The 17,066-nt window shown below is 50.4% G+C and overlaps 10 protein-coding genes across 10 annotated transcripts; 3 read left to right on the top strand and 7 right to left on the bottom strand.

Moving 5' to 3' along the window:
• Positions 1-15: 15 nt before the first annotated feature.
• YDC1_1 (alkaline ceramidase ydc1) lies at positions 16-390 on the bottom strand (the record flags this gene model as incomplete). The annotated part of the gene is made up of 2 exons (XM_046082056.1): positions 16-237; positions 307-390. The coding sequence occupies 2 exons, from the start codon at positions 388-390 to the stop codon at positions 16-18; spliced, it is 306 nt and encodes a 101-aa protein (XP_045938013.1).
• A 787-nt stretch (positions 391-1,177) lies between these two features.
• LDX57_000408 (putative mitochondrial carrier protein) lies at positions 1,178-2,235 on the top strand (the record flags this gene model as incomplete). Its single annotated transcript, XM_046082055.1, has 2 exons — positions 1,178-1,229; positions 1,295-2,235. 2 exons carry the CDS (start codon positions 1,178-1,180, stop codon positions 2,233-2,235), a joined length of 993 nt encoding a protein of 330 aa, XP_045938012.1.
• Positions 2,236-4,233: 1,998 nt separating this feature from the next.
• Positions 4,234-4,881, bottom strand: LDX57_000407 (uncharacterized protein; the record flags this gene model as incomplete). The annotated part of the gene is made up of 1 exon (XM_046082054.1): positions 4,234-4,881. The coding sequence occupies one exon, from the start codon at positions 4,879-4,881 to the stop codon at positions 4,234-4,236; it is 648 nt and encodes a 215-aa protein (XP_045938011.1).
• Positions 4,882-5,333: 452 nt separating this feature from the next.
• LDX57_000406 (uncharacterized protein) lies at positions 5,334-5,828 on the bottom strand (the record flags this gene model as incomplete). The annotated part of the gene is made up of 1 exon (XM_046082053.1): positions 5,334-5,828. One exon carries the CDS (start codon positions 5,826-5,828, stop codon positions 5,334-5,336), a length of 495 nt encoding a protein of 164 aa, XP_045938010.1.
• Positions 5,829-6,382: 554 nt separating this feature from the next.
• LDX57_000405 (uncharacterized protein) lies at positions 6,383-8,016 on the bottom strand (the record flags this gene model as incomplete). Its single annotated transcript, XM_046082052.1, has 3 exons — positions 6,383-6,592; positions 6,653-6,718; positions 6,781-8,016. 3 exons carry the CDS (start codon positions 8,014-8,016, stop codon positions 6,383-6,385), a joined length of 1,512 nt encoding a protein of 503 aa, XP_045938009.1.
• Positions 8,017-9,855: 1,839 nt separating this feature from the next.
• On the bottom strand, positions 9,856-10,020 carry LDX57_000404 (putative prefoldin subunit 1; the record flags this gene model as incomplete). Its single annotated transcript, XM_046082051.1, has 1 exon — positions 9,856-10,020. The coding sequence occupies one exon, from the start codon at positions 10,018-10,020 to the stop codon at positions 9,856-9,858; it is 165 nt and encodes a 54-aa protein (XP_045938008.1).
• Positions 10,021-10,167: 147 nt separating this feature from the next.
• LDX57_000403 (uncharacterized protein) lies at positions 10,168-10,380 on the bottom strand (the record flags this gene model as incomplete). Its single annotated transcript, XM_046082050.1, has 1 exon — positions 10,168-10,380. One exon carries the CDS (start codon positions 10,378-10,380, stop codon positions 10,168-10,170), a length of 213 nt encoding a protein of 70 aa, XP_045938007.1.
• Positions 10,381-10,755: 375 nt separating this feature from the next.
• On the bottom strand, positions 10,756-12,488 carry LDX57_000402 (isopenicillin N synthase family dioxygenase). The gene is made up of 2 exons (XM_046082049.1): positions 11,610-12,488; positions 10,756-11,539 (listed from the first exon to the last, which is right to left on the bottom strand). The coding sequence occupies exons 1-2, from the start codon at positions 11,973-11,975 to the stop codon at positions 10,811-10,813; spliced, it is 1,095 nt and encodes a 364-aa protein (XP_045938006.1). The 5' UTR covers positions 11,976-12,488; the 3' UTR covers positions 10,756-10,810.
• Positions 12,489-13,149: 661 nt separating this feature from the next.
• Positions 13,150-13,728, top strand: LDX57_000401 (uncharacterized protein; the record flags this gene model as incomplete). Its single annotated transcript, XM_046082048.1, has 1 exon — positions 13,150-13,728. The coding sequence occupies one exon, from the start codon at positions 13,150-13,152 to the stop codon at positions 13,726-13,728; it is 579 nt and encodes a 192-aa protein (XP_045938005.1).
• A 1,821-nt stretch (positions 13,729-15,549) lies between these two features.
• On the top strand, positions 15,550-16,713 carry LDX57_000400 (uncharacterized protein; the record flags this gene model as incomplete). The annotated part of the gene is made up of 2 exons (XM_046082047.1): positions 15,550-16,570; positions 16,637-16,713. The coding sequence occupies 2 exons, from the start codon at positions 15,550-15,552 to the stop codon at positions 16,711-16,713; spliced, it is 1,098 nt and encodes a 365-aa protein (XP_045938004.1).
• Between the last annotated feature and the right edge of the window lie 353 nt (positions 16,714-17,066).

Genomic DNA, 17,066 nt, shown 5'->3' with positions numbered 1-17,066 from the left:
CGGTCCGCCGGCGTCTTAAGACTTTGTGTAATGCCCGACAAGCAACTTGCATTTTAGAGTAGAGTGAAAGAGAAAGCTTCCGGTTCCGACAAGGAGGTAACCGCAGTAGGCGACCTGAAAGATGGAGTCGTGACCATGACGCCGACAGCTGAGAAACCCCTTCACTCCGAGCCACATGAACAGTAGGTTGGTGAGCGTGTTGATGATCTCGGCGGAGTAGATGGTGGCATAGTAGTCCTGTCGAGTGTTCGCATGAGTATAAGAGGTCAACAGGTACCAGAGAGTAAAGCGCGCGGATATACATACCTCTTCGCACCAGTTTAGAGTCGAAGTAACGGGATTCCAGTATCCAGCCTTCGCAGGCGGATATGGGAAAGACCAGTCAGGCATTGGAGACACCGGCACACCGCGGAACGGAGGGGTAGTGGAGGGGGAGAGATAGAAAAAGAGAGGAAGGGAAAAGAAGATCACGGCAGTGCGGGCATGGTAGACAAGAAAGAAAGAGAGGAAGAGAGGAACTGAAAGAGACGCAAGACTGCCTGAATGGTCAGGCTTATTACTAACGCGAACTTTCCTCCGGACGGTGACGTACATCCCTCTAACAATAGTGCCCGCCACCCATTGGATTGCAGGCAGCATTCTTAGCATTTTATGCATTTTATGCGGAGATAGCAGGTGGCAGGTGGTAGAGCACCCTGATTGCAGAGTTGCATGAAGGGTGTTTTTTCCGAGATATTCTTGAGTCCCTATTCTGTAATCTCGTCCAATGTTTTCAAGTATACTCCGAGTGTCAAGTATACTCCGTACAGTTCCCGTCAATCAATGAACCTCGGATGCGGAGTCCGACCGGATGACTAAGCCCGCGGAATGACTTCACCGTCGCTGTTCTGGAGAAAATCCGTCCGGCTTCTCTCGTGCCTGATCCGGCGACCCTCTTTTGCTTCCCTGTCTCCATTTTTTCACCTTGACCGCTTGATATGTTGTCGCCAATTGTCTAGCGGTCTGCCCTGTGGTTTTTTTTTTTTTCTTACTGTTTATGGCTGAGCCCCGTGCTTTATCGTCTTCCTCTTCTCTCTCTTCGTTCATACCTCCGTACCTACCGCCTCTATAGCCATCATTAGCCATACCAATCGCTTTTGAAATCCCTCAATATCCCCGGGGGAAGGGATTTCAAGCGATGGCCAACAATGCTGCATATAAGATGCCGCAGGTGAAGGCCACGTCTACATGTATAGTTCCTTCCCTCCGCTCCCATCCATCCATTGCAATTGCTCATTCAAGTCCCTCTTCTCAGCATCCAAAACCACCTTCCACTTCGCCGCCGGCCTCTGCTCGGGCCTCACCTCCTCCATCCTCCTCCAACCCGCCGACCTCCTCAAAACCCGCGTCCAACAGTCCCAACAAACCGCCGCCCTCCTCCCCACCCTCAAAGCCATCCTCTCCTCCCCCAACCCAATCCGCGGCCTATGGCGCGGGACCTTACCCTCCGCGCTCCGCACGGGATTCGGCTCCGCCCTCTACTTCACCAGCCTGAATGCCCTCCGACAAGGACTCGCGCAAACACCGACGACGAGCGCCCTCACCGCCGCCTCGTCGTCCGCGCTCCCCAAACTCTCCAACTCGGCTAACCTCACCACCGGCGCCGCCGCGCGGGTAGCGGCCGGCTTCGTCATGATGCCCGTCACGGTGCTCAAGGTGCGCTACGAGTCGGATTACTACGCCTACCGCAGCCTGTACGGCGCTGCGCGCGACATCGTCCGCACCGAGGGCTTCCGCGGCCTATTCTCGGGGTTCGGGGCCACTGCGGCCCGTGACGCGCCGTATGCGGGTCTGTATGTGCTGTTCTACGAGCAGTTGAAGCGAAGGCTGGCGACGGTGGCAGTGGCGCGGGAGGGCACCGGAGGAAGCATCGAGCAGCCTCTCGGATCGTCGTCATCTTCGTCGATTAATTTCGTCTCTGGGGCGTTGGCTGCTGGTTTGGCCACGACGATTACGAACCCGTTCGATGCCGTCAAGACTCGGCTGCAATTGATGCCCGGGAAATATGGGAATATGATGCGCGCGGTGCGCCTGATGGTCCATGAGGATGGGGTGCGCAGTTTGTTCGGTGGTCTGGGACTCCGCATTGGTCGGAAGGCGCTGAGCTCGGCGCTGGCGTGGACCGTCTATGAGGAGTTGATTCTCCGTGCGGAGAAGCATTGGGCGGCGCAGAGTCAGAGTCAGGCTCATGTATAACGACATCTTAACTCTCTTTTTCAAAGCACTATGTATTTATATGTATGTCTGTTCGAGCTCGCCCTTTGTCGGAGATTATGATTTGTGGCGTTTGAAGCAGAAAACAAAAGACTTGGGAATGGCCATTGATAGACATTTGGTTTGTTTCATGTCATACAGTGAAGTGGATCTTCAGATGACCGGATCTATCTGCATTTTAATATATCAGCACTCCTCTCAGAAGAAAGAAAATGCAATTTGCATATGAATATTCGCACGCATCCGTTTCTCTGTATTACCAAAAACCGCAGATAGGAACTATCCCAGATGTTTTCCCATGTATACTTTTGGCCCAATAATGATTTCAAGAGTGCTTAGAAAAGCTAAAAAAGTATATAGTTTCAGCCTTGGACCGCAATAATCGAAGGATCGGATTTGTTCTTCGTTAATCCCTGTCGATATGGACTGCTGATTATCTGGCAAAATATCCGATGGATGGGCTCGGATTCCGTGTTTCCAACCTTTCCACTCACCAAACCCCGTTTCCCACATTCTCATGGGCGCTTACTATACATGTTTTGTTCCAGCCACGGGCGCAATAGTATCTAGAGGAACTGGCTGAAAATTTTCTGCTAGGATGAGCTAGTACGAAGCATCAAAAAGAAGAGTCGCACGTGTCGCAGGCAAAACCAGTTGTAAGGGGTTACTTGTGCCTCAGGCATCGAAGTGGCGGACGAACACTATCCAAGTCGCAAAACCAACCAGCACAACTCACATTCGACCCTCATCTTTGGCTTACTTTACGAATATCACATAGGCCTCATGGCTACTGAAATTGATGTGAAACCATTCGAGGTAGAATTCCTCGAAACGTTGAAAAAGAGCAAGTACTCAGTGGTTTTCAAAGTTCACTTCCGGGCAAGAATATGTGTGATGAAAGTGGTAAGTATAAATATTATCTTTAGATTATTGGTTTATTATGATTAATAAAGTATCATGATAGAGAGCCCTCTGAGTTAGATCCTCGTGATCGCGAAGTTAATCTCTTTGTTTCTGAGTCTACCGCATATCATCGATTGAAGTCCAAGGGCTTCTGCAAGAGAGACGTTCCAGATTTTTACGGAACAATTAGAAAGATTCAACCAACTGCTTGGCCAAATCTTGATATGTTCCTAAACGACATATTATTGCCCAATGCTATACTTATCGAATATATACCAGATCTGCAGCAAATAGATCTATCTAACTTCTCAAAAGAGCGTCTGGCTAAATTTCGCGAGATTCTCGGTGATTTTCACAAGGCAAAAGTTCTGCACGGTGATCCCAAGCCCCGCAATATGATGGTATCCTCAACGTGCGAGAGAGTAGTCTGGATAGACTTTGATTCTGCTCAAACTTTTTCTGAGAGTAGTGGTCTTTCGCCAAGACAAGAAAAATGGATCGAAAAAGAGGTGAAATGGTAGACTATTTTGTTAACGCCTTAGTAAGTCTCAAGTATTCTTTCTAGCTACAGCTTTTACTGACTGCCAAACAGGCAGAAGATTATGAAGAAGGCAGGCTCAATCGCACAATATCGTATTATTTTGAATGGTACGTGTAGGAAGAAAAGACCTGGCTGGGTTATTATAGTCTGTACTCAATATAAAAACTTGATACTTAAGATATGTTTATTTTATACTCAAGAGAGTAACTCTGAGTCGTCAGTTCCTAGAGTAGAAAACTACTTTGAGATAAAGGAAGTCGATTTATAGCTAACACAAGATTTCCTTTAAAGACTAGCTGTATATTATATAATTATTATTGCTCGTGAATATCCGTTGCAAGGCTAAAAAGACTAGTCTTTGTTAAATGGAAGAGTAATGTAATGAATTAATTAATTATAAAAAACCACTTTATAGAGTGATGCGCGTATTAAGTCTGTTGACTTAGTATTCTAGTCTTTTGGTGATGCAGTTGATAATCGTCTTATACTGGCAACGGTACCCGACCTATTAAAGGCGGAAGACAGTAAAAGCGCACCTACCACAACCCGTCACAATCATCATCTTCTTCTTCTTCTTTCCCTTCCTTTGCTGGACAGAGAATGAGCTCTTCAAGATCCCGGAACTTTTTGGGCGCCACGCCGAACCATTCAGCGCGTTCATTTCCATCTTCTCTCATCTTTGCCCACAGGTCTCGACGAAGCCCGCCATGTTTGAGCTGGTGAGGTTCTTGGATTTCGTATTCAACGCCGTTTTCGTTGCATTTCCGCTCAACGGCTTGGTAGGACGCTTTGATGCATTCGTTCTCATGGTCATAAAGGCCTGGTCCAGCTTCCAGAAAAATGCCTTTTAGGCAGGGAAAATCCGGGCTGACCATTCCTTGCAACTGCGTAGGTAAATCTGCCAGAACATTGAAACCATCATTATCGTAGAGGGTCAATGTTTCCAGGGTGGATGGTAGGGTTTCTTTAAGGAGCAAGGGGATTTCGGGCGAATCTTCATCGCAATCACCGAGTAATGTCTCTAGTTGAACACTGACATGTTTCAGGCTCGGGAAGTCGCGTAAGAGGCCTAATCGGCCGCGCGAGGCGGACATAAATCCGTCGTAATAGATGTCGATCGTTTCGAGGCTTAGTTTGTGCGCTAAAAGACCATTCCAAATCCCAGGCCTGGTAATCATAGACATATCGGGCTCATCCAAAATGTCGTCTTTCACGTAAAACGAGAAGTTTCTCAAGGTTTTGGGAAGTCGAATGAAGGCCTGGATGTCTGGAATAGTGCACAGATAGCCCAAGAAACGACTAGGTCAAGGCTCTCAACGGGAGAAGCACCGGCACTAGGCCCTAGCAAGGTGCTCGAATGATCTGGATCGACATCATACAGGCTAAGTTTCTGTAAGCTCTGTAAATGCAAAATGGGCCATAGACCATCGAAGCGCAGAGAGCTTGACTTCCCACGAGCCTGTAGCTCCTCGTCACGACGGTCATCGTCCAAATCTTCCGAATCGTTGTCGGAATCTTGCCCAATTAGAGGCGGAAGAACGGGGACTTCTTGAATTAGGTATACCTCTTTTAGATGACGAAGTGCTGGCGATAGGCTCTTGTTTGTCTGACGAGTGATGACCTGTTCAAGTACCAGCTAGAGGACAGGATCAGACCGTGGCACATGGGCAAATAGGGTTGAAAGGTTCGGCAGAGAAGTCAACAGGAGGGCCATCAGAGGTCGACGATCTCGCTTGGCTAGGCTTTCCAAGATACTGGATTCAAGATGACCGATGCCTGCATCGTGAATGGCTCGTTTGACTAATTCTATTTCCTCCCAAGGAAGTGCATTATCCCGACCAGGAGTATAGGCGTGGTCAAAGAACCCCCAATTGCCGATATTCAATGTCCCCACCATGGCTGCTAGGTTGGGATTGCGACGCATTGTTCGTAGATATTTCCAGAGAGTCATGAATGGCTGTCTAGCCCCATTGAACGTCCATTTCGAGTATATTCGACCCAAAACCACTGCATGCCAGCAACGGTTAAGGAAGGAAAGACCGCATAGTCGTTGGAAATCTGACTCGCCTTGGAGGGCTAGATCCAGCACCATGATGAACAGCTCATTGGGGAGATCAGCCGGATCAGGCATTTTGACAAACCGAGTGAATCGTTTCAGCCACACGAGCAGACACTAACGAATAGGGTTTCAATGCCGTCTTTGCAACTACTTTGGCAATGTGGGGGGTTGGATTTATGTTTGACGATAGATCCTGGTTGTTGTACCAGGCAGCATAGGTCCCAAGGGATGCCCGGCCCTGAGAGTCTAGTTTGGACCCTTGATTGACCTGCTAGGGCACGTGCATCTTCCCCGACCGACGCCCTCAATCATGTGACCGTGTTTGTATGATATGCCTAATAGGCTATGATACTGTTGAAAACCAGAATTCGTCATGAAATTATCGTGTGTATCGTGTTTATCGTATGAAGCTATGTTATCAGATGTCCAACTCATGACAAGAAAGTAAATATCAACATATCATATCACATCTTAGGACATGTCAAGAAGAAGGAATAGAAAAAGAAAAACCCAAAAGAGATCATATATAAAAACCAAAATAAGAATCGTCAAGGTGAGCCGCGAAAAAAACCGAAAACAAACGTAGCGAGGTATCAATTTGTTGCAGGGCAATTGCCGATGTTCGATCATGTAAAGATCCAAGCACGCCGGCTGGGGCTCTTCTTCCGGACAAGGAACATCTTGTCCTTCTTCTTGTCGTTGACCTTCAGCTCCGTCAGAGTGTTTGAGGTCTGGGTAACGAGTTTACCCTCGCGCAATCGTCGGGTATGGGCAAAGAGCTCTTCCTGGAAGTCTTCGCTGATCCATTGCTTGATGATGATGTAGTTGCTGTCCAGCTACAGTTGACGAGCAGTTAGCATTGTCCTAGTGGTGTATGTTCATTCGGGACGACTTACATCATCCCAGTCCCAGGGCAGGCGATAAGCAATTAGAGTATCCGGAAGAAGATGCTTGCGATGGACCTAAGCCGATGTCAGTCACACATGGTATGAAGAAGGGTAGACGTTGGTAGAGAAGGTCGCACCTTGATCCAAGTGGTCCGTTGATGGTCAACTTCCTTTTCTTTCTTCCCCTCATGGTCACTCTTATCATCGTCCTTCTCCTTCTCCTTTTCTTTTTCCTTCTCTTTCTCTTTCTCCTTGTCTTTGTTCTTCTTTTTCTTTTCCTCCTTCTCTGGGTGCTTCTTCTTGTTGAGGAAGTCCTCAATCTCCTCCTCGGTATATCCAAATTCCATTCTCAATCGAAGTCTGAACTCCTCATCTCGCCGTCTCTTCTCCTCACGCTCGGCGATCAACCGGCGTTCCTCGTTCAGCTTCCATTCTTCGACGGCGGCCGCCTTCATCATAGCCTCCTTGCGCTGCTTCTCCTGCTTTTCGATCAACAATCTTGCCTCCTCATCCCGGATCTCCTTCTTGACCCGCTCGCGTTCTTCCTCCTCGTCAATCTTACGCTGGAGTTCCTTCAGCTTTTCCAAACGCAGCTTGGCCTGGACTTCTTCATCCTCTGCCGCTCGCCGCTGCGATTCCTCGAACTTGCGCAGTTTATAACGGTGCTCCGCATGCCGTTGCTCCTCATCCATGCGCTGTTTCTTCTCGAATCGCTCGAGCCGCCGTAGCCGATCGCTGATCTCATCCTCATACCAGTCCTCCTCTGCCTTCAGAAGACGGGTCTCTTGGTGGGGGTCACGGTTGCGCGCCAGCTCCCGCTCCAGACGCTCAATCTCCTGCTGCTGTCTCAGGAGCTCGAGGTCCTGCCGAGCGTCGTTCCTCTCCAGCATACGCTGATCAATCAGCATGTCATAATCACGAGGATGGTGCAGCGCGGCATCGTAGCGCGGCGAGGCCTCCCGCGAGATGCTGCTGGTACTGGCACGGGGCCGGCGGTGGTTTCGCAGCACGTGGTCGTCTTCGGACTCGTAGGGATCGATGAAGTTTTCCTGGTGGTGTTGCTGGTTCTGGTGCCGCCGGTTTCTGTTGGAGCTCTTGTTGCGGGAATCGTTTTTGATGTCGACGATGACGGCCGGAGGCTGGCTGACGCGCTCGGGCTCATTGCGTCGTCGACCGCCGGTCGATGCGGAGCGATGGACGTGCACGTCCTGCAGCACGGGACTCAGGTAGGTGTTGCTATGGTCGGGGCTGAAACGATGACGGGAGACGGAGCGTCTCCGATAAGACGTTCTCTGGCGGGGAATCTCCATGGAGACGTCTGATTCTGAATATTCAGTTTCGGAATCGGTGACCGGAGCGTAGTGTCGTCTCATATTCTGATAAGAGATGTTTGTGGAGAGGGGATTTCTCGCTTGCAGTTTAATCTCTTGTTCTCGGGTGATTTTGTGGGGGATAGGGTAAAGCAAGAGATATTCCTCCTTCTTGGTTCTGATGGATGTTATATAGATTTGTTTCTCGGATGGCCTCCGTTCGCAGGATGAATCAATTTTAAATGCGGACGATCGGGATGGAAAGGCTCAGGCGGGAAAGATTAAAGCGGGGTGAAGCAGTGACGTAAGGTGGGAATAAGACCCGGCAGGATAATGACAGGAATTAACTACTAGGAGTTAATCTGGGCAGTTCCCCCGGATGAAAAGCACCCCGGACAAGGAACGGGGGGAGGGGAGATGTATGAAGATGAAGGAAAAGCACGAGTCCGACGAATCCCGAGATGGAGAGAAGAAAGAAGGAGGAGGAGGAAAGAAGAGAAGACACGAGAAAAGATGAGAGAAGAGAAAGAAACTAGAAAGCCTCAGCTGAAAGTGGGGGTGGAAGGGCGATTCCTGTGATTTGTTACGGGCGGGCGAAGGCGTCTTGGATGGGCATCATTGGGTCAGCCTGATCATCGGGCTGGCACTTTCTTCCTTCCGCCTCTTTTGCCTTTTGCCTCTTTGCCGTCTTTTGCAAGGACTCTGGAGTACACACGGGAGACTCGTGGTGGCTGGGAAAGTAGGTAACTTTATCTTCGATTCTATCTGGGTACCTTCGTATCGACTTCTACTACTCCGTAGTAAAACCATAAGACCTGTCTACTATTATTAGCACCCCTCCGTACTAGAAAGTAGAAACCCCGCGGTTCCTGCGGCTCCTCCAGCGGTTATTCGAAACTCGACCTTAAGAGGCTCTGGACCAGTGCTTTGATCTGATATCCGACGTTTCTTGAGTCTTGTTTTCGTCCGTTGGTTGAGAGCTGTTCCCCTGCGCGGGAAACCCTAGGAACCCAGGGAACTCAGGCGGTTAATCCCGCAGACCCAGTAAACCTTGATCGCCATCACGTTCACATGGCCGACAGATCTTCTGACGGGCTGGTGTGACCTGCATCTCCCTCCCTGGATCGAGAATTGTGGTAAGTGAGTTCAGGTATGTCCTGTTACTACTTACTACAGGGAAGGGCTGGGCAGCCAGATCATCCTCCAGGGCTGCATGACGGACGGCCATACCCACCCTCGCTGCCTGACAGATGACTTGCTGCCCCTTAGGCAGCGTTCTCGTTGCTGGATCTGCTCTGGCGTCTCGCCCTGTTTCATCTCCTGCATATAGATTGGGTTCGGGGAATAAGAAAGATCGAGTCAGGTACCGCCACGGAGATTAATTTAATCTATTTTATGGTTTTATTGAAACGAGGTGCTATCTAGGAGAGCTGGTGGGCCTGGTTTCGCTTCGATCTGAGCCATACAGATCGGATTTCGCCGTAGATGCCAGAGGGTAGTATAGTGCAGGCAGTATGAACGGGATGGATCCTTGTCTCCACTCAACGGCCGCAATGGAGGCTCCCTATAGGGACCACTCCTCTGGTCCTGCCAGATTCACCGCGGGGAGTCATCGACGCAGCAAGCGCTCAACCTACTCCATGGCCCATGCCCATCCACACCCAGGCAGGCGTTGAGTAGCCTCAACCAACCATTCTCCAATCTATTTCGATCCCCCCAGAATAGATCCGACCGTCAACATCTTCCTGTTCAGCCCCTTTTCAGGATAGACTTTTATCGCACGCTGACCTCACCAGCGATGCCAAGCCAAGAAAAACAGAATCATCACCACAAGAACTCCAAGCGTAGATATGAATAGATGCAAATTAAGAAAGAAAAACTGACCAGCCACGGAGAACCTAATCAGGCCCTATCGCCTGATTTCAGGATCCGCTCGAGGTTCTCCCGACCATTCTTATGCGTCATTTCCAGCGAAGACAGCTTCTTCTCCAGGCCCGAGATATCCGACTTCAACTCCGTACTCTCGGTTGATAGGCGCTTATCGACTGTGTCCATCGGGACGCTCATGAACCTAGCATTATGTCACGGTTAGATTCCAATCCCAATCAGACACCGGGAAGTCACCCTTGCCGCGGGGGTCTTGGGGGACTCACATCTTGCCCACTCCCTCATACACGGGGGTCTCCTTCGGCAGCGAGCTAATTTCCTTCGACGTCAACTCCAGCAACCGAACATCTCTCTGCTTAGTTGTGATTTGCGCCTTAGTGATGCCGATCTGCTGCTGGGAGGCGACGATGCGGGTCTCGAGCTCTTGGAGGAGCTGTTCATACGGTAAGTCAGCATGCTGTAGACAAGGCTGTAGACGCCGCTATTTTTGGCCGGAGCGGGGGAGTTCACCTTCTGCAAAGCTTCGTTGGGGATGGACATTTTGGCACGTAGATGGGGGGTTGATGAGGGGTCGGCGAGGGGCTGGTTTGCAGTAGTTTGTTTCGGGAAGCGCTTGTTCTCAACGCGTTCGAGGGCTTTCGGAGACTGGGGATTGAGCTTCGCCTGTGTAGTAGAGGGTGTTTGCGCGTCGGGGTGGATGCTCGAAAAGGGTATGCTGATAGGAAGCTGGATGGACAACTTATCGCCGACTTAGCTTGGTAGGCTCTGATGTCCGCGGAGGCGGACTACCCGATACGGATATGAAAGTAGGGCTTAGGGCTTGTGATCTCGGCGCCTACAGTACCTACGAAGTAGCTCTGATAATAATTCTTACTCCTGAGATTATTGGTTACGAAGTATATTGGTTGTAAGACCGAAGCCAAATTATCATTTCCCTCTCCATACCACTTTGGCCCAATGGACGGAAATATCACTTTTCATACATCATAGAAGCTCGCATCCTGGTGTAATCTACCTGCTTGATAGGGTCGTACTTTGGGGGCTCATTCTCGTTCGTACAAGACGGTATGCACTCAATGACGGTCTCCCGATCAGTCGTCATAAAATACGGAATCGAGTATCGGTCGCGTGTCATTCGATCGGGGCCCTCGAATCGGTCAGCGAGTGGTGGGAGCCGGACTCGGTGGTTGGTCGAACGAAGTCGGTCTATCAAGGTTAGATATGGCCAGTTCTCTCTCAAAAAGAGCAACTGGGCCTTACCATTACTCCATCTCTGAAGTAGATCCCCAACATTCATGACAATGGCGTTTTTGACAGGTTCCACGGGAACGAACGTCCCCGGTCGAGAGATGTCTTCCACCTCTAGTCCTCCACAGTCATCTTGGAATAGCATCGTAATCGAGCTCCAATCGGTGTGTGCTCCGCAGCGAGTGGCATGCCCCTTTTCCAGCTCTTCAGCGGGGATAGGCATATAATGAAGCAATCGAATCTGATTTTCATGCCCCGAGTGCTGCTTAGCCAAATAGGACTCGTCGTCCAAGTTCAAGCCTACGGCTAAGGCGCGGAGTACGCTGTCGCCGACCTTATTACATTCCCAATAGAACTTGTTCATGAAGGCCCGGAAGCCAGGAAACAGTTCGTCAGGAATCCACTGGTTGGGCTGCTCGGTGTTCTCATCACTGCCGATATCATAGACCTCCTGCAGTCTCATTATTATATCGAAGGAAATGAGCCACGTATCCCTCACCTACTGCCACAATATCACCTACCTTGACATCTGGGATCTCCCTCGCCTTCCGCTTTGTTTCCTCATCGTCTCCGGTGCTAAGGTTCTGCGAGACCTTTTCGAACCCCGGAGGCGAGTACCCCCGATGAACAGCCCAGCCTTCCGGATGAGGGGCTTTCATTTTCACCTCCGCGGGCAAATCGAAGAGGCGTTTAGTCCATGAGAAGGCCTCGTCCAGGACCGATTCCGGCAGAGAATGGTTTACTATGTAGACAAAACCGACGCTTTGGCAAGCTTGGACAAGTTCTTGTGCCACTCGCAGCCGGGTAGATTTGTCATGGTGGTCGTTCCACGAAGAGAAATCCACCCTGGGGATTTTCATCGGGATAGAGTCATCGATCGCAGACATTTTATCCTGGAAAGAGGCCTGTATCACGGGCGGAACTCGTCGAGGGCATTTCAACGTGAAGACTAGACTTTATAGAACCAAAGCCGTGATATTAACCAGACTTGAGGGGTTTCGCGGTAGATTGAGATAACAAACAGCGATCGAGCATGGCCCTCAAGAAGGGAAGTAGGAGGTAGTACAGTGACCCCTCAGTCACATGTTCCAATGCAACCTTGACGGACAGAAAACGGAAAGTCAACCATTGGACTGTGAGTACAGATGCCCGATATACTTCGTCAGACGGTATACCAGCCCAGTCACTAATTAACCCCATATTTGAATCTTGTCTAGGCCTTCAATGGGTTTTTAGATACCTAGTGCCAGTACGGAGTATCCGTACTAGGTGTCTCTCTCATCAGGACAGAGCAGATTTTGTCCGGTTTATCTGATTGACGTATTGCTTACGTTCAACGATGGAATAAATATAGAAACTGAAAAGAAAGAAACAGAAAGGGAAAAGAAAAATCCTTCCGCCCTCGGAGTCCGATGGACTCACTTACAGGAAGCATGGGAGTTAAGAAACGGGCGGGTGGTTGGGCATGGCGGTCCACCACGGGCGACGCTCCGTTGCTGTGGCAGGGATTCCGGTGGAGATTGCGCTGGCAGCACAGCACCGGTGCGTAACTACATCATCCACCTGTCCGGTCTGGATTCTTTCCGACGAAATCTGTCGTGAGTGCCTCTTGGAAGTGACGATTATAGCGACCAGTGAGTACTATTCCTCGTTGATCTCGTTCCCTGTCCTTTTTGCGATCGCCCACCCGCTTATACTTACTTTTGCCATTTTAAGTAGTTTGTTGATCAGTCTCGATCTCCTGTCGCATTTGGCCCAACGCTCGAGACGAACCACGCATTCGACGCTCAACCGAATCATTTCATCGAAATCCTGATCCGCCGGTTGATATTGGTATCTTGATATACAACGTGGCGGGCAGACGATAGCCCCAGGCCGCTAAGGATGAAGTTATCTGGGTGGATCTCGGCCACATTCCTCGCCTCGACCGTTTTATCGATAGAAACCCTCCCCTTTTCCCCTCCGGAGACGCCAGAATCCAGACAAGGAGCATATGACATCCTCCGGCGATTATTGAAGCGAGATGGCGACTGTCCGGCTGGGTATAATGCCTGCACAAACATGGATAAAGACGACATTTGCTGCCGGCAGGGCTCCAAGTGCGCTCGCGACGAAGCCGATAACATCGCCTGCTGTCCGACCGGAGCAAGCTGTACGGGGAGTCTAACAGGAGGGTCTGGGGGCGGGGGAGCGTCCAGCACGAGCTTCCGATTTCCCAGAACCGCAACGGCGACTCAGACGACCGCTCCGAATGACGCTACGATCACCGGCTCAACGATGCCCGGTGCTTATCCTTTCATCTACGTTCCTACCTCGTTTTCGAATGCCGGCGTGTGTTCATCCTACTATTCCAGGTGCGAGAACGACTATACGAAATGTCTATCAGAGCTGGGCGGGGGCTACGCCGTCACGGTGGGTGGCGACGGCGGCGGAGTCACTCGCGAGGGTGGCTCGAAACCGTCCGCAGTCTCGACCTGTTCCAGCCTGAGCCAAGAGGCCTGTCATGGTCTTAACCTGGGATACTGTGAGACGTATCATACTCAGACCGATGATGAAAGCCGAGGCAGTTCAGGACGGACCACCAGTCTGCAGGATCTCGTCTTCGGCGTGATCATTGGAGCGGCCGGGATGCTCGTGTGATGGTTGAGCGCTTTTCTTTCCAAGTGAATATAAGATGTGGGGATACTCCTGTTTGCTCTTTTTTTTTTTTTTTCTTCTCCCTACGTTTCCGAGGCGCATGTTTCACTCTCTGCTATTATTGGGTGTACATTTGTGCCTTGAACTTGAACCTTGCTTATGGATAATGGGTTACTGAACGATGACGATGCTATGTTTCGAGGTCTATGGAAAGACTGTAAATCTATCAATGCTGTTATGTTTATCAAATTTTGTACATAGGAGATTTCGCAGATGAATAACCAAAGTTTACGTTTCTTGCAACTATCAATCCATCACAAATCGAACACGAGCTGATCATAGGCCAGTCATCCTAAGGCACTCGTTCCCCGTTCATGTATTCAACCTGCAGTCAGCACACCGCATAATCACACATCGCCTCGTCAGTGCAATCTAAAAGTCCTGTCCAGTGGCAACATTCAAATAGATTAACGCCCACACCGCACTCAACTCGGGCCCTGAAACCAACAACGCCCGATTGGAAGCCCAGACCGACCAAAACCACCCCCGGTACTTGCACCTAACCGGTTCCAGTATCTACATTTCTACATAAGGTAATTTTAGGTGCCCGTTCCTACATCCCCCCGGCCAGTGAGCAGGGCATTGAAACCCCACCTAGGGGAGGCGAAGGGACCAATGCAATGCCATTGCCCAACGCCAAGTCAGACTTTTGACCGAGACTGGGCAGTCATGATAGGTAAGCCGACCACGTCAGGCAGGTGAAGTCATCAGTACAGTACTCCGCAAGTAAGTTGTAGGTACGTAGGTATGTATGTACCTAAGTGGCCATCAAGTCACTTCCGTGGTTGATCCGGCCAAATCAGGTTGGGCAATTAGGTTTTGGTTTCAGGGACTAGAGCCTAGAGTAAGGTACATACTACTCCGTACACAGAGTACAGATAGTTCTGGATACACCGACACTACTCCGTAGACTCCGATCATGCGGGATAATTGGGTCGTGATTGTGGCTTAGTCGGGTCTCGATTGTCCCGTGTCGACGAGATGTTTCGAAGATGGGATCGAGAAGACCGATAGAGAGAAAGAGAAGCGGGGAGGATGAAATCCTCGTCCAAAATGGATTAACTGAATTGAGTTTTAGTCGAGAGATGAAGTAGTCAGTCAGAGTCAGAGTCAGGGAAGGAGGGGTTGTCCCGGCTGTAAGTGTAAGCAATCGGTACACCGGGGTACATCCAGATTGTCTGAGGAGATTTAGTTAGACGTGAAGAAAAAGAGAAAAGAAGAGGCTGGGAAAGACTGGCCCACAATGCTCTTGTCAATCTAATTCATCCTTAATTTTAGGAAGACCCAACGCCAACGGAGAAGTTGATGCAAATCCATGGCCGGGAAAATGGGGAGGTTGGGTATGACGGGAGGCTGGGGAGGGATCGTGCATCGATTGTATGCCGGCCATGCGCTGCTTCCCCCCCTCGGGACTGTTCACCACCACCAATTCCTTCTCCTCCTCCCCCTCCATTCTTTCCTTCTCTACTATTTTCCTCTCTTGCGTTCTTTCTTTACGTTTCTGTCGGATGCTAATTCTGCATTCCATCGATCTTATCTGGTTTGATTACAAAGATATCTACAGTTTGTTTACTAGACCCTGATTTTCTTGCTTTGCGACTAGGTTCTTGTCGAGGGACTAGATCAGGGCTACCTCAAGTCCTCGACAGATAAAAGTGTCGCAGGTGGTGCGTGGGTTAGGAGTTTCGGGGATTAAGGGAAGCGCAGTAGAAATCTTCCCAGTCGACCTCGTGGACTTCGTGTCGCATTTTATCGCCATCCGCCATGCATACTTCCCGACTACTCCGATCGGCGATCTCGTTACTGACCTTATCGGCTCAACTTCAACTCTCTGCGGCATCGCCGGTAGATTTCGACGAGGCCAGCTTGGAAAAGCGCTGCGAAAACCCCTGTGGCTACTACGGTCAGGTCTGCTGCACCAGCAGCCAGACATGCAGTACGAGTAATGGCCAAGCGGTCTGCGAAGACGGCGGCGGCAGCGGCAGCGACGGCGGCGGATGGGAATACCACACCACCACATGGGTCGTCACCGAGACTGACACCTCGACTTTCACCTCAACATGGAAAACACGGGCCCCGAAACCAACAACAACCGGGGGTGGCGGCTCGGGCAGTTGCAAGCCCGACCTGGGCGAGACGGTTTGCGGCAACACCTGCTGCGGAGCTGCCTATGTCTGTTCCAACGACCAATGTATCATGGGCAGTTCTTCCATCTGGGCCACCGCTACAGCCCTGCCTCCCGTGAGAGGCACCAGTGCCAGTACCGTCACCGCCACCGCTTCCGCGACAACAACGCAAGCATTCGAGACCCCTGTAGGCACGGACGGAGCAGCCATGGTGGGGGTCAAGGCCCCAGACGATGGGGGACTCAGCGGAGGAGCTATTGCGGGTATTGTGATCGGTTCGATCGCCGGTGCTTTCCTTCTGTTGCTACTGTTGGCTTGTTTGTGTTGTCGCGGGGCACTGGAATCTCTGTTCGCATGTCTGGGTCTCGGAAGGAGAAGAAGAAAGGAAACGACGTATGTGGAAGATCGGTACTCCCATCACTCGCATGCGCATGGTGCCAGACCCGAAGGACGCACCTGGTTCGGAGCCCGGCCCTCGGCTCCCGCGACTGGTGAAAAGAAATCGAAATGGAGCAGCATGGCGAGCATCGGTATCATCCTCGGTGCGATTGCGCTGTGTCTAGGATTGAAGAGACGCAGAGACCACGACGAGAAGAGCGACTACACCTATCCAAGCAGCTACTACACGTACTCGGATTATTACACCAACACCAGCGCAAGTAAGTGCAGCCTTCTCTTCTCATCTTCTCCTTTCAGACGACACTTGCTAACTGACTGCGTTGTAGGTAGCGAAAGCTCGGATAGGCGGACACGGCGCTCTCGACGATCATACCCACGTCCACCACGTTCACGACGATCATGAGCTTTGACGCAACGGGCTCGATCAATGACTTAATGACCAATGACCAATGACAATGTCGAGCCCCGATGACCTCTTTTCTTTGATGTTTGAAATTCTGCCGATTCCAGGTTAGAATATGCATAAATGGCGCTAATTTGGCACGTTGCACGATGAATGTATTATGAAGATTCGCTCCTCGTGTTGATTTTGGTTTTTTTGTCTGTTTCCGAAATCTGATGTGTATAATGAGTTATGTTTCCATGTCTTAAGGGCCGTTGTTAATGTTCGCGCGTGCCCCTTGAGTTTCCTTTTCCTTTCTTTTTTCTGGGAATCATTTGAACGAAAGACACAAAACGTCGTAAATACGTGACACG

This window comes from Aspergillus melleus (genome assembly GCF_016097325.1).
Source record: "Aspergillus melleus strain CBS 546.65 chromosome Unknown contig1, whole genome shotgun sequence".
In the NCBI taxonomy this organism is placed as follows: domain Eukaryota; kingdom Fungi; phylum Ascomycota; class Eurotiomycetes; order Eurotiales; family Aspergillaceae; genus Aspergillus; species Aspergillus melleus.
The sequence above is the reverse complement of the archived record's forward strand: the minus strand, read 5'-3'. Positions and strand labels throughout refer to the sequence as shown.